At 32.7% G+C, this 17,622-nt stretch overlaps 2 protein-coding genes across 2 annotated transcripts in view; one reads left to right on the forward strand and one right to left on the reverse strand.

Moving 5' to 3' along the window:
- Nucleotides 1-17,622, reverse strand: part of LOC129224339 (elongation factor-like GTPase 1) — a 328,060-nt gene that overhangs the window by 233,224 nt on the left and 77,214 nt on the right. The window lies entirely within an intron of this gene.
- LOC129224630 (uncharacterized) overlaps nucleotides 1-17,622 on the forward strand; it is a 66,785-nt gene that overhangs the window by 42,328 nt on the left and 6,835 nt on the right. The window contains exon 2 of the mRNA XM_054859115.1: nucleotides 16,247-16,474. Within this exon, the coding sequence (XP_054715090.1) occupies nucleotides 16,247-16,474 (228 nt within the window). The remainder of the gene's footprint in view (nucleotides 1-16,246; nucleotides 16,475-17,622) is intronic.

Consider the following 17,622-nt stretch of genomic DNA (forward strand, 5'->3'; position numbering starts at 1 on the left):
GAATTAATATTGCCAATCGTGATTGTTATTAGTTGCTTTATTTTTTAACGCTAAAGGCAAACAATAAAAATATAAATTGAAAATTAAAAAAAAATGTGAGAAATTTTAAATTTTTGGCGTTCTTCTCATAATGTGTTTTGTGATTGGGAGAAAAAAATCTTGAAAAATAAAAAATAACTATGCTTAACAGTGCGAAACTGCAGATTGCTGCAGACACGTGTATACGGCGTTGCAAGTAACGCCTTTTTTGTCGAATGTCTTTTCATCCATTAGTTCTTTATTTTAAATTGAAAAAGGCGTTTCTTGTAACGCCGAAACACGTGTCTACAGTAATCTGTAATTTTGTGCAATTAAACTTTGTAATTTCTTATTTTACTTTTCAAGCACAAAGATATTTTTCAATTCTTAATTTATCTTGTGATTAGATATTGTAATTTTCTTTTCTTAAAAATTATGCCAAACATAAAAATACGAAACAAACCAAAACAATCACAGAAACCTGTTTTTTTTTTTTTATAATACAAACATTGAAACATACACTGTAACAAATTTCGGAAACGTTTCTCGATATATCGGAAACGTTTCCGAAATAGTAGGAATCCTTCATCCAATAGCGAATACCTCAATATTCAGAAAGCTTTTTGTTATTTCAAGATATCTAGAAGCGGAAGTGATGACGCAACGCTTCGAAACCTATTTCATCCTTCCAACCCGGGCGCCAATGAGTCGGAAATAACGAGAACTTATTTTTTTCTTATCTATGGTTGCTGCAGTCAAAAACTGTTTAGCATTAGATCACTTGTTATTTCATGTCTAGAGAGTAGTAAAATGTGTCGAAGCTAATTTTACGCCTTTGCATTTTGGACTGCCCTTGATTTTTTAGACGATGTACGCAGCTATTTAGTTAATAACCATTTGCTTCTTTATAATTTCCAATGCGACCATAATTAGATATATATTGTGTGTTCAAACGTGAATAGTTTCAACACCCGTGTTTATACTTAATGTAACGAAACCCTTTGGATTACTTATTCAGTTGTAATGGAGGTACTTAGATTTTCTTCCGCTCATGTTCACTTGTAAGTATTAATGAATATTTTAAAACATGTTGTTATATACATTTATATTTTTGTTGATTTGCATTTAATGAGGCTAAAATTGTAACTGTTTTTGGGTTTATCGAATTAATTTCAAGTTATCCTACATGTGCGCGGTGTACTATTTGTTGTAACCAACTGAAACTGATTAATTACGCAAAAGAAATAAGATTTATATTTGAGAAGCAATCACAGAAAAGTTTTTTCGAAATATTTGGATGTACATACATTTTGGTTCAAAAAGAAAAAAAAATCAATTGTTTAATTCATTAAAAATATGGTAATGCAAATATTTTCTAGTATTGTAATATGCTTCACAAAAATTTGCCAGTATTATCTTTTTTTATTATAATTTATTCATTCGTTCAAAAATATTTATACCATTAGAAAATGACCATATTATCTATTAGTAAGAACATAGTTATGCAATTAATTCATCTGCTTATTCATTTTGTTAAATGTGGTTAACAATAAAAAAATTCCTTGACATTAGTTGTTACGAAAATAACATTTCCTTCGTGGATAGACTAGTTTACTGTAGGACAGTCAGGAGGAATGAGTCAGTGGCAAAAATGGAACAGCTGCGTTTACATGCCGAAATAAAAAGTAATATTATTTCATGTCATCGTTTTAAAATTGATCATTTTTTAAATACTATGTTATTAATATGCAATGCACATATGGGGAGAAGACGAGGGGCGTTCACCACGCAGACTGTGCCATTGACATTTTCAAGGGGTTGCTTTTTTTAAGGGGGGGGGCCGCTTTATATCATTTTATGGGTGCACCATCACTCTTATGGTGTGGGGGGGGGGACTCTCGTATATATGAAATGGAATAATCATGTAATAGAGTTCAATGTTTTAATAAATAAAATATATAATGCATTTTGCACACACTCTAAAAATAAAATCAGTAACCTATTTTGATTAAGTATCTATATTTGTGATAAACTGGAAAAGGGCACGAACAGAAGAATAAACCCGAATGGTTCCAGCAGGGGGACTTTGGTGTCATATTTAAATTCATCAATTTCTCTGTTGGTACTTTTCGGTACACTTTGTTCGTCAAAGAAATTGACTTGACGTGAGCGAATTTCGGAACGCAAAGTGTAGGTAAGTTTTGTCAAATTTTATCCGAAAATAAAAGCTATCAAGTTTGATACAAGATATGTTTTTAAGTTCTGCATTAAAAATACAATATGTTGATAATTTTGTCTTGAAAATATTGAGAGAAAAACTGAAGTTTAATATTGTTTAACAAACAATCCCACTTTTGAGAAAGTACTCCCCTTCCCTCGCCCGACGATTTTGTGATTATGAATGAAACTACTATATTATTTCATAAATTTTCAAAAATTTATAACTGTGCATATGTTATGCTATTAACCATGCTATTTGTCATTAGAAATTCAGAAAAAAAAAAAAAAAATCCACGAATGATTCTAAAATTGCTTGTTTCATTGCTCTTAGATATGAAAGAATTGAAACTGATATGGCATGCAATACTATAGTAAAGAATTATTTTTTAGAAAAAATCACGGAAAAAGGATTCCGAAATTCTCGGAAACGTTTTTGAAAATTGTTTGGAGAATTCCGAAATACTCGGAAACGTTTTCGAAACTTTCATGAACCACAGCTGCACAGAATACTCAGAAACATTTCTGGAAATTACGGAAAGAGGATTCCGAAATACTCAGAAACGTTTCTGAAAATTACAGAAAGATGATTCCAAAATACTCGGAAACATTTCTGGAAATTATAGAAAGAGGATTCCGAAATACTCAGACACGTTTCTGGACATTACAGAAAGAGGATTCCGAAATACTCAGACACGTTTCCGGAAATTACAGAAAGAGAATTCCGAAATACTCAGAAACGTTTTTGAAAATTTCATGAACCGCAGCTGCACGATATACTCAGAAACGTTTCCGAATTTTTTTTACAGTGTAAGAACAAAAACATTTACCCCAAACTTTGGTGTAGGTACTTGGATTGTTGAACTCGTTTAACTATCCCACAACTCACAATGGGGTGATTTCCTTCAGTCAAAAGTATTACCAAAGAATTACTACTTTTAGTTATTGAAACTGAAAGAATGAGCAAAAAAAATTACATGGACCCAGAAAATACTTTCGTCTTCCCAACAGTTTTTTTTTTTAAATTAATTTTTTAAAATGTCTGATTTTTCAAACAAGGCGTGGTCTTTATGACGTCACAACTGATGCAATTTGGCGCATCTTTCTACTACGTTTCCATGTTATGATATTCAAGCAGCGAATTAAAATTGCGCTCACGCTTGCTACCAACCATAACGCTGCCAATATACGTGAGTAAAGATGCGAATTAAATATTTTGGACCGTGAATGGCAACGCTGAATGACATTTCATCGTTTGTGATGTCCACGACAGAAGTGTAAAAAATGAAAGCGCAACGATTTAAGTAATTTTTTAAAAATATTAAACTTAAATAAATTATTTAAAAAATGGCCAGATCCTATGTTTTTAAGCATGCATGCTCTTTCAGAAAAAAATACTTTTAAAATTTTGGAAACGATCCCATTAGCACATTAGCTGCCGTACGGGTTTTTCGACATCACTAAATAGGGATATATCGTTCATGAACGAACGGATCAAAATGTCCGACTCCTTAAAAACTATCTCCTAAAAAACAAACGGCCGTTTTTTGGAACGATGATATTTCTGTACCTCGGATGGATACAACACTATGTCCATTTTCATAACTTTACAGGTGAGTAGTATTAACTAAAGCCGCTCCAGGGTCCGCCATTTTGTGTCGTTCCGCAACTTTCTCCCTATCTTAATAGTAGAAAAATACAGAGTTTCGCTCATTGAAAAGTATATTTTTTTCAACGAATGTTTACAGATTTTTAATCGTAACTTATGTAACTGATATATACATACAAAAATGTTGAATTTTACCTCAGTAAAATCTTTTTTTTTTATTATTAAACCGAATATTAATAAAAAGGTGTTTTGAAGAAATTTTCGACCATTTTTAAGAGTAATATTTTTTTCCCCCATATAGACCTTCTGAGTTACAAATTACTTGAAGTGTTTTAAATATGCGTTTTATTATTAGAAAGTTGGTGTAGTAGAACCAGGGGCGGATACAGAAAAATCTCTCGGAGGGGACCCGGGAAATTGAATAGTACCTCCTCCTTCCCCCTGCCACATACGATGTTTCATAACAAAGTTTTCATTACTTTATTTTAAAATGTTTTATTTTTTTATTTTTATAGGATCCCTTCAACTAATGATACACTTCTAAGTACATACATATTATGTACCAATATACTTTGAATGTGGACGTAAAACATTTTTAACGTTTCAAGCCAATTAAATACTAAACCATAACAATATTACCGAAATGCTATACAATTAGCGGTTTTAATTTTAGGAACAATGTCGTAATGATTATAACACGAGGGCAAGGTTATTCAATAAACAAATGTACCCATACCTCATTTGAGATTTTAATATTATTTTATAGTATTTTAACTACTATAAAATATTATTTAATTAAGAAAATCATAGGTATTAAACATGTAAGTTTTACTGAAAAATTCAGGACAATTTTTGTGTGGATTTCAAAGCAGTTGCTGATTGTTCTTGAAGCCATGATACAGTTGAAAAAATATATATTCATATTACATGCCGCCTCCATTAATATCATGGTTTTCTCAAGAAACTACAATATGATTTCTTTCATTTTGTATTTTTTATAAGCTGAAAAAGAAAAAGCTATTATTCCGCAAATAGCTTCCTGGATCAAAATAATTCTTTTAGGCAAGCCTGCACATTTTTTGAAGAATGTTAGTTATTGATTCCATCAAAGAAAAATTAATGGACGAATCGCGATATTACGTTCCCTTGAATTCAAAACCAGCGAGTTAAATGTATTCTGCCACTCTAGGACTCCAGTACGACTTCTTTAGCAAACAAAAATGCTATTATTCAAAATAGGCTCTATGTGTGTTTTGTGTTCTGTTTAATTAACTATATAAAAAAATGCTATGGAGAAGTCAATTAAAAAATAGTGAATAAAATAGTTAAATAAATTCATCCTTTTGGGGGCGGGCACGAGCCTCCTGCTCCCCCCCCCCTTAAATCCACACTTGAGTAGAACAGTAGTGAGCTAAATTAAATATGTTATAAATTGTTTGTGGGCAACAGTTTGAACTTATTCATGCAAAGCAGTATCATTTATATTGCTATTGTGTGTAGTTTTCTTATGGAAAATTATTCACTTCTAAAAAATAGCAAAACTTCTTTTTGTTTTAACTAATAAGGTTTTAATTTCAGCAGGACTCTTCCATGTTTTTTTTTTTTTTTTTTTTAAACATTTTACCAACACTTTCTTGTTTCTCATGACGATTTTACATTAAAAAATGCCTTTCATTAAAACCTGATTTTTAAGGATACTACTAGTTCTTAAAAATTCGACGACCTGATAATAAAATGTAACTAGTTTTAAATCAATATTGAAAAAAGAATAATAATTGAATTATTTGATACCAATAGGAATTCAAACAAAAGAGTGCAGATTACATCTGTGACGAACTGTTATAAATAGTAATAATGAATTTATAAATTAACAGATACTAGGATCAATCATAAATATATTTTTTTTATAAAAAAGATTTTCACATCAAAATAAAAATTAAACGAAAACAGATTTTTTCCGGGCAAAAAAAAAAAAAAAAAAAAAAATCTTCACGTAATAATATAACTTGGCTTGAGTTACATGTTACTATAATCTCAAAGAAGCTTAATTTTTTTAATGAATAATTTCATATTTTTAATATCTTAATTTTTATGCGCAAAATAGATAAATAATTGACTTGGCAACGCACTGAAACTCATTGCCAGGACACAATTAAAAGCAAAACGATGTGTTCTTAAAATAATTTTGCTACAGTTATTGAGACATTTTGAAACGAACTAAACAATAGAAAATTTACATTAAAAATAAATAAAATAATAAGTATATTTAAATTTTGACGGCTTTGTTATCTTAAACTCAGAAAAAATCAGTTTTGAAAACAGGGCAAATATTTTACTATTGCTAGCAATTTATTAAGTGCCGTTACATAGTTGAGCTTTACAATATTTGAAGGAACTATTTATGATGATTTTAGTGAATGTCCTTATTATCCCATGAAAATTAACTAACCTTTAGACAGTTTCATGAAAAGTAAAAAATATTACAATTTTAACGAGTTTCAAAAAGTATCTGAAATTGCACTGCAGTATTGATGAAAACATTTAAAATACATAAATAATATTTCAATATATTTCGATATAGTAATTTTGAACTGTTAGAACATCTTAATGCACTACACCAAGACATCTTCACATTAAAGATAGCGTTTGATGAAAAATACGAATAGCAAAGAGAAAATATCTAGTATTCCGCACAGTGAAATCACACAGGCAACGACACAAAATGGCGAACTGAACCCACGTGACTGCTCGCCTCCAATCGCAGTCGAAAGCGGCACGCAGTGCATGGATCAAAGTGTGTCGCCACTTAAGAGACGGATCCAGGGCTTTAGTATTAACCACATGGTGTTCTATCTCTCTAAGTGAAAGTGGCTTGGTGTTCTTTTAAAATACGCTATATCCATTAACTAATAACTGGATTTGGACATAGTGCTCTATGCCTCTAGAGGAAATATGAGAAAAGCTAATTTTAACTCTGTAATATCATTTTGGAAAAAAATGGACATAGTGTTGTATCCCTCCGTGGTACGGATTTCTTTTGTAATTCTCTCTCTCTCGCTGTAATTTTACTTCTTAAATAATTTATTTATTTATTCAATATATCTTTTGATATTACTTTGATATTTTACAATCATTTTTTGTCTTATTTTCACTTCTGGCCATATTACACTTGGATATAATGTATTTCGATTTATAATTACAGCACTTTTTCATGTAAGTTCATATTTTGGTCTTTATTTGTATTACTATTTTTGTAACATTGAAAATATTTTAGACTAGCGGTATCCTCACGGCTTTGCCCGTAGTAGAAAATTAAAAGGTCATTTGGTTCGCCTGTATATTTACAAATAATGGATGATGAATTTCTCGCCAACTTGCTATGTTAAATAGTTCGCCCACGGTTTCACGTTGTGACAATTTGGTAATTTATTCGTCCACGTTATGATAATTTTCTCGGTAAAATGTTCTTAAAATTGGAATAGAAAAAGAACAAAATCGATTTTTCAAAAAATCGCTTCGAGGTCCCCCCCCCCCATGCTACAAGCTAATTTTGTGCCAAATTTCATGAAAATCAGTCGAACGGTCTAGGCGCTATGCGCGTCACAGAGATCCAGACAGAGACTTTCAGCTTTATTATTAGTAAAGATGACGGTATTCGGTAATTTTTTTTATCAATCAATTTTGCTCATTTTCCTACGTCACGTCAATTTTATTTATTTATTCTTTTTATAAAACCAAATTAATTTTTTCAAATTTGTACCAATCAAACTGCGACTTTTGGAATGAAAAACAAATATCTTACCACTCGGTCACCGAGAAATATCTTACAAAATGATCTATAATTGATTTATACATCCAAGCCTTTGTAAAAAAAAAAAATATTTTATTTTTATTGGCATATTTTCTCACTGTTAGCTAATTTTAGCTCATTTTCCTTCAGAGAATATTTATGATGGAATGAAACATTTTCAATGTACGTGAGCCACTCTTACACAGTTCACACACAACTTTTTTTAAATGAACGAATTCAATGAACGGGTAAAAAAAATTAACGATCCTCTGATGAACGGATCATTAAAAAACACGAAATTGCCCATCTATATCTCTAAAGGCCGTAAGTTGGATCACTTGTCTAGTCTAGTACGAGTTATAACTCTTGGATTTAAGGATTCAACTGGCTCAGAAAGGCTTTGCTACCACGTACCATTTAAACGAACCACCAATTGCGAACCCATTTGCGATGTAAAAAGTATTTTAATTTCCACGATGATTTTTCTTTTTATTTTAATAAGTAGGAATAACAGTTATGTGTTGGAGAACAGTCATTAATACAAAAATGGAATTTTTTGTTGTAATTATATACTGCTGTTGTAATTATATTCTGTTCATTGTTTAGCATACAGAAACATTCGACGCTTGCAGACAAACTTTTGCAACCATTTAATGGATTTATCATTTGCGAACCTTCCCGTAGTGTAAAAAGAACTTTAACTTCTACTACGTTTGTCTACTATTTTTGATAAGCAGAAAAAGCAATTAATGTATTGGAGAACAATCGCTCACATTAAAATAGAATTCGTTATTGTAAACAAATTTGTCTATATACTTTTATTCTAATGATTAGTGTTTTAATGTTTAGCCAAGTTACATACAATTTTCTGATGAGTTATTAATGAAACATAAAATATCATTCAACAACGTGTGTCTTTAAACAGAATTTTCCTTCAAAAGTATTTAATGACTCAACGAAATAGAAAGCATGCATTTTAAAACCTCAAATCATTAGACGTAAAATCAGACCATAGAAAATTACATTGAAACATTTCTTTTAAAGTAAGCTCTGGGAAAATGGTATTCGGGATTTAAATAAACTATAGAAGGTGATGAAGCCTCTGGCTAGTGGTAGCAGAAAGAAGTAAAATAAACACCGACTTTCTTACGTAAGATATAATCTGTCCAACAAGCGCGATTCCATGGGCACTTTCGACCCTGGAAAAAACCTGCTTTTCACCGCATTCCGGTTAATTTGCAGGGTATATGTGGAAATTTTCTCCTCCTGCTTCCTTCTGGAGTAAAATCGGAGTTTTTACCCAGAATGCATCACGCGAAACAAGTTCAGCAACTTGCTGGGTATAGGATGCTGGTTAAAAACCGCTTTCTCTGGTACAATGCAAAACCTCTGTTTACATGTAAACGGGGAATTTTTCAACCGTTTTTTTCCGGAGCCGGAGCGATAATTTACGAGGTAGAAAAACTGTGTTGTGAACGCGGCTGACATCTGCCTTTTCCTCGCAAAATTGAAACGTTTTACCTCTTCGGCTAATTTCTTAAATATACGCAAGGTGGCGTATTCAACCTCTACAGCTGAGAATTCGTGTGGGAAAACAGCAGCGTACATAAAATTTTTGTATAGAGTCAAATTTACTGTTCAAAATAATTTTACAGAAAAGAAAATAACAATATCTAGTTCAAATTAATTCTTTCTTTTATTTCCCAACCAAAAACAGCATCTATGGTGAAAAACCCAGAAATTTAGAGTTTCACACAAAAGAATTGATTTTTTTGTGTCATATTTTAATTTCTTGAAATACAGTTGATTCTCGATTTAACGACTTTCACGGGACTACACAAAATCGTCCTTAAATAATGCCTCTTTTAAACAAGAGTTTTCTAAAACTACAGCGGAGGGTCCGAGAACGTGAAAAGTCGTTTTTAAACGGAGAAAGTTGCCAAGTTGTGCTGCATTAAACAGAGAATCAACTGTAATTTTGAAAAATGAAGCAACTAACGATTTTTAATGAAAGTATTGATTCATGTCATGGTTTTGAATGAATTTATTCGAATAAAATTTTGCTACAATTCAGGATTTTTCACCTTTGAATTTATACGTTCTTGTAGGTTTCATGTAATGACTGAATATTAAAGTTAAAAGATTTTTTAAATTACCCTAACATTTTATTTAATTCATGAAGCGTAAGAAATTTAGGACTATTTTTCTAATTAATCGTTGTTATTTTGACAAAGTAAAATTAAACTGAGTTAAATTGTGATTAAAAAAAATTAAAAAAAAGTCTACAATTTTATCTTGCAGTGCATATCGTCACCTCAAAGCTACAGTAAGATATCTAATCCCAGAAATAACAGTAAGATATCCACTACTGTTGCTTTGAGGCAGCGATATGCATTTTTACATCATGCTTTTTCAATGTTTCAATATAATCGATAAAATAAAATCATCAGTTGGGGAGGTTTTAACCCTCAACCCTCCTTGTCGCTGTGTGCTGGTCTTCGGAAAGCACGCGCAAAACAGAAATTGAAAATCACTGAACTATATTCAAAATGGTGTCTTTGAAAAATAGCATTCACACAATTTGCCATCTTGGTACCTTTTCAAAAACTACAACGATATAATGAGCTGCGAATAATTAAAATAGATCCAATGTAAAACATAAAGCATTTATCTTTAGCATCATCTTTTCGTCCATAATTATTCTCTCAGCAAACAATGTAACCATGGTTGGTTTCATTTGTTTTACCGCTTCGGCAATCAACAGTGAGCAAAGATGGAAGACCAAAACTTTTTTTAAGCTTTAGATGAAAGAAATCTCTGATCGGGGCCAACGATTCGAACTCAGATAAAATGTTTTTTGGGAATTAAAAAAAAAAAAAAAAAAGAAAAAAAAGCGGTTATCATCAAAGAAATTTCGCATTGACACCAGACGGGGCACAAATGCAAGAATTAAAGCAGAGTGACATCATTTTAACGCTATGCGGTTCTGTATTTATCTTTAGATGCACACAGAGGTTACATAATGGTTACGCTGAGAGATTTAAACAATGGAAATCGACCTAGATATAAACGCAAAAAGCTGTGGAAAACTATGAATCTAAAAAAGATTTTCGTAGCAAAAGTTCTCTTTTTTAGCCATTTAATCAATCCTAATTAAATATTAAAAAAAAAGAAAAAAGAAAAGAAAGAAAGAAAAAAGAAAGGACGAAACTCATAACAAGACAATTAATTAATTAATGTCAACGATAACCGGGCCCAAGATAGTTAACCGCCTAGCAGTGGTATAAACTAAACAAACGACTAATAAACTGGATCGTTAACAAACTTTGTAGAAAAAATCCAGCGTAAACCCTTCGTAACCGTCCGGTACATTACCGATTTGCTTGCTTAACCGTTGGGCTATAATAAGACTGGAGTGGTCATTTAAATGCGCTATAACGTTTTCGGTTTGGATTGGAATAGGAATTCGAAAAGGGTTGAGAAACATGCTTCATTATATTCAGTCGAAAACGGGTACAAACCTTAGGGCAGGTATTAAAATGAAGGGAGTAAGTCCGATCATTGGCTTAGCAAAAGCTGACCCAAGGACCCCAAGTGACGTGACTCGACAACAGCGAATGGTTGACTCGTTTTGGGTGAAACAGCGACAGAAACCTGATTTCTCCCAATGCTTTGCTTTAAAGGGTATCATGTGACTTGGGGGTCTGGGTTTCATGAATGAAAGTCTTCACTCCCTTCATTTTATCTCTTTTCAATGGTACAAACAGTATTAAACTATGTCCATCTGAGACCATAACTAAAACAATAAACAATTAAAACAAGCCTTAAGTAACAACAGTGGCGGATTCAGACGATCCTTTTGGGAGGGGCGAATGACTAATGCATTATATGGGGAGAAGGGGGGATGGGAATAATGAAAATTATATTTAAAAAAAATTAAGAATTAAAAAGCAAAAAAGCAAGGCTTTTTTTTTTTAAATAATGTGAGTGTTAAAAGTGTTTCAGGCAGGGTCAGTTGGGGTAAAATAGGTCAAACGAGCTGATGTGTGCATCACATGAGTTCCTCTTACTCCACTTTAATGTCATTTTTCCATTATTGGCAATTTTAATGTGATTCAATAGTTTATTCTCTAAATATCACCAACAGTGGCCAAATCGAAACCAGATTTAAAAAAAAAAAAAAATCGCCAAATTTTTTTCCAACTTGGCGACAAAACTTGGCGACCAAAAGACTGGCGATATATCGCCAAGTGTGTGCCAAATTATAACACCACATGAGTTTACATCGAAATTAACAATGATTTCCTCCCAAAAAGGGGCAAAAGACCCCTTTAGAAACACCCGAATGCAACCAAAAGGTTAGGTGCACAACTAGACCCCTACTAGGAGTCTACGTACCAAATTTCAACTTTCTAGGACTTACCATTTTTGAGTTATGCGACATACATACGCACATACATACATACGTACATCACAATAAAATTCGTTGTAATTAACTCGGGAATCGTTATTTTGGATATTTCGCGTGTCTATACGTTCTTAGGCACTTGAAGTCCTAAGAACGTATAGACACGTGTGGTCTGTCTCTTTAGTCCACGTGTGGTCGAGTCGGAAAAAAACCCCAACATTCATTCGGGTGTGAGCAAAATAGAAATTAAGGCCGATTTTTGAGTGAAATTTTTCTCGCGAATACAATACTTCCTTTTTTGTAAAAGGAAGTAAAAACAGCAGTTTTGCAGTCATACCTTAATAGAAAAAAATTTATGGATTCAACCAGTGAATAAAATGCTCGGGATATGCAAATGAATATTCCTTACGATATTTAAAGTGAAATATCTCTGATAAAACAAAATTCTGATACTGATAAATAAGTTATGAAATATGTTCTCGATGACCTATCTTACCCCATGGGGTGAGGTAATAAAATAGGTCAAGCTTTAAAAGCTTTAATTTCACAGATTATTAAGTAGTAACTTTGTATTTCATTCATTAATAGGAAAACAATTAGTAATATAAACTTTTCAAGAAAATATTATTGTCCGATTCATTATTTGTGATGCATCAACTTTCAAACCAGCTTCTCTCTCTCCAGAAAAACAAATAATTTCACTTTCTTTTGCAAATTTCATTTTGTAAGATTCTACATTGTGGAAAGAATGATGGCATGAAATAGACTGCTATTATTTTTTTTCTCCCCAAAAACTTAACTTGTATTTAATAATCGAATAGAAAATATTTCATTAGAAAAATACTTTATTTTTAACTTTGTCCCATGAAAAAAAAAAAAGTGAAAAATTTCCACCTTTTTTCTAGGCACAAATTTACTGTCAGATATTAAAAATAATGTTTCAATGCAAGTTATATGTTATAAAATATATTGTTCTTTCTTCATGTACTGTAATTTTCAGAATAAATTTTAAAGATGTTCATTTTGAAAAAAGTAAGTTGTCTCAACACTTCACTTTGTCCCACATTGCCCTATTACTGATCCCATTAAAATTCAATAATATTTTATTAGAATGTTTTTTATAGTTACAAAAAAAAAAAAAAAAAAAATGTGTCCCTTTTTGAAATTATTTAAACAAATAATATTTGTATAAGTCAGCAAATAATATTTGAAATAATTTTAATTTTATTCGAAATCAGAGGCGGCGAGTGGGGCTTATAAGTGCGGGAGCAAAATTTTTTTAGGAAGTTAAAAGACTATTTTCGGCTATCTCGAATGACTGGAGGGGAGGGGGGGGGGGGGGGGCTTTTGATGTTCTCTCGCGTAAATGTTTTCGAATTGTAGTTTTAAAAACGCCGTTTTAGTAGGGTTTTGTCAACGTTAGAAGATTGAAGAGGCGTTTCCAGGTTTGTCCCCGTAATGTTTTTTTCTTTTTAAATAAAGTCTAATTAATAATAATAAAAACGAAGAAGTTTAGACTGTCTTTGGTAATGTAAGGGTAAGGAAGGCTCTTCCCGGAAAAGAATGATGCTTTAAAGACGCAAATTAAAGCTAACTTTAGTAAACTTAGAGCAAGGAATTAGGGGTTCTCTCGAAGAAATTTTGCAAAGTTGAAAACTTTTTTTGAACGTCCTTTAAAACGTTATTTCAGAAGGAGGAACGATAGGGTTCGGAAGTTCTCCCAGTATTTTTTTTCTTTTTTTTTAACTTTTGAAATCCTAAGAACTCAGTCTTGAACTTCCTTTGGGGACTTCAGAAAAAGATCTCCCGATTTCTTTTTTTTTTTTCTAAATTGGAGTCTTGAAAATGCAGTTTTACGCTATCTAGGAGAGTTCTCTTCCTGATTTCTCCCCCTCAAACTGGAGTCTTTATAATGCAAATTTAGGTCATCTTTGAATTCAAAAAAAAAAAAAAAAAAAAAGAGGGAGTGCTCCGGGAACTTTCTCTCGAAAAAATTTCAAAATTGAAGTTATAAAACTGAAATTTTAAACGGTATTTGGTGACTTTAATGTTCGGGTAACCACACCTAGAATCTTTTGAAATTGAAATCTTAACTTTGAGGCAATCTGTTGAAAAAGGTGTGGGGGCAGTCGCCCCCCCCCCCTTTCCCCCGATTCGCCAGTACTGTTCGAAATAAACCATTTCTAGAACATTTCATTCAAGTAGTGATTAAAAACCAGATGTTCCATGAAAAAAGTGGGCACTAAAAAAAGACTCCAATTGTCAGAGAACTGAAGAGACACTGAATGGGATGAACTCATTTTCAATTACAGTAAAAAAAGAAAAGAAAAAAAGATATCAAGATGACCTTGAAATGCATCACCTTTCGTCACTTTTCGTTTTATTACAATTCTTATCAGGAGAAATGAACTTCAAAAAGACTTTTATTTCAGTTGGGCATCAGAGCGCGCAAATCCATAAAAGCTTGTAAATGAGCGAACAAAGCAGTTTTTCGCTTAGTTGAGCGATAAGTATTGAAAAAGACTATAAACATAGTAACCCAGTTCGCTGCTGTTAATTGTACAGAACAAATAGAACAATTTAGAAGACATTTTTGAAGACGGAATTTCAAGTCAATCGAGGAGCATCACGCATCCCATTCACAAAAGACACTGAAGCGTGTTGCGTGCTCTGGAACAATGACTGAAGCTAAAATCAATTGTCTGCTTCAAGAAGAATTCATATTTAAAGTTTGGACTTGATTGTTTGTTTGAATTTATTTAAAGAACTCCAAAAAAATTGTAATTCTAATCCTCATATATTAATAGCCAATTCACTGATCGAGTAACGTCTGATGTCATCAACAATGAAACTCGCGCCATAGCATGAAAAAAGTGGTCAACAATGAACGCTATCTATTGAAGTTTAGGCTTAATCCACTGAAGTTAGGGTTAAAAGGTTAAAATTTCAACTATCAAAATCACCAAACAGGCAATTGCTTCGTTCAAAATGTAGAAGCAATTTCCACCCGTCATACTTTGACGGGCGATTTTCGAGTTACTATAATAATAATAACTGATATTATTATTATAATTATTGTTTTTCTATGTCCCAAGTCGGACGAGCAAGAACCAGCAGAATTTGCGATTTTGATTCGTCATATTGTTATCATGTCATTTTTTCACGGTTTCGTCAAAAAAATCGGTTTTTCGTTTTCGTTCGAGAGCGAATTTTTCAACGGAAATGCTTTTTTCAGAATCTGATTCTGGATCGTCATTCTTAATGAGACCCAGCAATTGTGTATAAATTCCCTTTGTAATCAAAAAAGAGCATTGCCAGCAAAATAGAAATTAAATATGGTTCAACTTGATATTTCCCTAATAAATAAATATGACAGATTATTGCCAGCGGGGGGGGGGGGGGGGGGTAAATAAAGGTTCTTTTTCCATCACGCATAAACATTACAAATATGTAAACATCATCTGGGAGATAACCAGTGGAGGTTCTTGAACTTTTCCGAGTCTGGGCAACAGTTTGAAACTGCTGCCCTTATTCGTTTTACTCCAAGTTATTATATGAAGTTAACTCCAAGTTATTATATGAAGTTTCAAAGAAAAATTGAGTCTCACAGAAATAGGGTAAATTTCCTGCCCCCAGAAGATTCCAAGATTCAGCACTGGATATAATACTAGAAAACAGGGCCTGATTACCGCACAGGCCTACTAGACCTGGGCCTGGGGCCCCATTTTCCTAAGGGGCCCCAAATTACTTCAAGAACTATGCATAGCAATACAACTATATAAAAAATACATGTATTTTAAAAAAAATTAAAAATTATGACTTGTTAATTGGAAAAAAAAAACTTCCTTGAATTTTTATTCATTCCTCCAGTAACGAATTTACTTTGTCACAATTATGAGACCACCTCAAAGGGGATTCATAAATGCATATGATAAATGATTTATACACAGTTCTGTGATAGACAAAGGGGCCCCCAAAAGTGCATTCCGACGGGCCCTATGCCTGTAAATCAACCCCTGCAGTCTTCAGGGGGCCTCCAAATTACTGTGGGCCTAGGGCCGCACTTTTAGTTAGTTGGGCCTTGCTAGAAAATACGTCTTACATAAGGATGGCAATTTATTTACTTAACAATATATTGGAAATGAAATTTGTTTTTTAACACAAGACATGCAGCTAAAAAACTGACTTTTTCTTCTTTTTTCAGTCGGTTACTGCTTCAAGTAGGCGAGTAGAAGCTTTCTACAGGAGGCCCACGTATTCCAGACCTCTTCCAGAATGCACGGCCCAGCAGGTGTGCAACGCTGTCTTCATGAGGTTTAAATTCGTGCAGCCGAAGTGCACGTGTCGCAGTTCCTACAAGAGTCCTTGTTCGACGCGGATGCATCCGAACGATGGACACACCATTAACCTCCTCACCGACAGAGACGGCAAAGTAAGTTTATTTGCCATTTTATTTATAAAATACTAGCACACACACACAGTACCCGCACGGCTCTGCTCGTGCTATAAAGTTAAACAAAAAACATTCGCCGTAGAAAAGCGTTTAAAGTTAAATGAGATGAAAATAACTTTTAACTCTCCAATCCGAAAGATACTGCCAATAAAAAAGCAAAGAAATAGAAATGCAGTAGAACCTCTCAATAAGAGACACTAAGGGGACCGGAAATTTTGTCCCTTAAATAGAGGTGTCCCTTCTTTGGAGGGGTATGAAATGATGCATGCAGTAAATTAACTCGGTATAATTTCGTACTAAACATACTATTAGCATTTAAGATAAAATGCTAAAAATGATTTGTACTGAATGGATTTCAAAATAAATGAAATTTCAAATGTTATTCTTTTCATAATTAAAATTTAATAAAAAAATTTGGCAATGGTATAGTTTTGTAACAGACATGAATTATTTTATTTTGAAGTAATTTCACGACTGAACATGAATGTGCATGAACTTGTTCGATTTCATGGAATTTAAAATTTAATATGATTTAAATTTCAATCAGTGTTCACATTTTAAGTTTTTTACACGAAGCTATTCATGGGCCGTTAATTATCCTTCGTCTGTGAGCCTACTTGAAAAAAAAAAAAAATACTAAGAGGAGAAAACAAGCATGCAAATTTTAGCAAGAATTTCACAATACATCATATTTGTACACGTTAATGTCAAACTTTCATTAGTTGAATTTTAGATTCCTTAATTCCAGTAAAGTCAATCCCACCAAAAACATTCTGTAAAAAACTAGCCAAGTCTCGATGGAGCAGCTTGTTTATCTCTAAAAAGTAATGAAATCTAGACAAAGTCATGACAAGTCTAAGGTTCTTTACCGCGATGTCTTTATTATTATAGTTAATGTTGTGTGACTTGGCCGTTAAACATTCTTTATACGTTAGTGGGTACAAGTCAATTTTGTTTATACGTTTTCCATGTGGCAATTTTCCGTCGTCAATGGGTAGCGGTTCTGGCGACAGATTGGTGCAATGGTGTCATGGAGCACCTGGTTTTGTACCCTTGTGTACCCTTTAACGGCCAAGTCACACAACATTAACTAGAATAATAAAGAAATCGCAGTAAGGAACCTTAGA

This window comes from Uloborus diversus, chromosome 6, assembly GCF_026930045.1.
Source record: "Uloborus diversus isolate 005 chromosome 6, Udiv.v.3.1, whole genome shotgun sequence".
NCBI lineage: Eukaryota > Metazoa > Arthropoda > Arachnida > Araneae > Uloboridae > Uloborus > Uloborus diversus.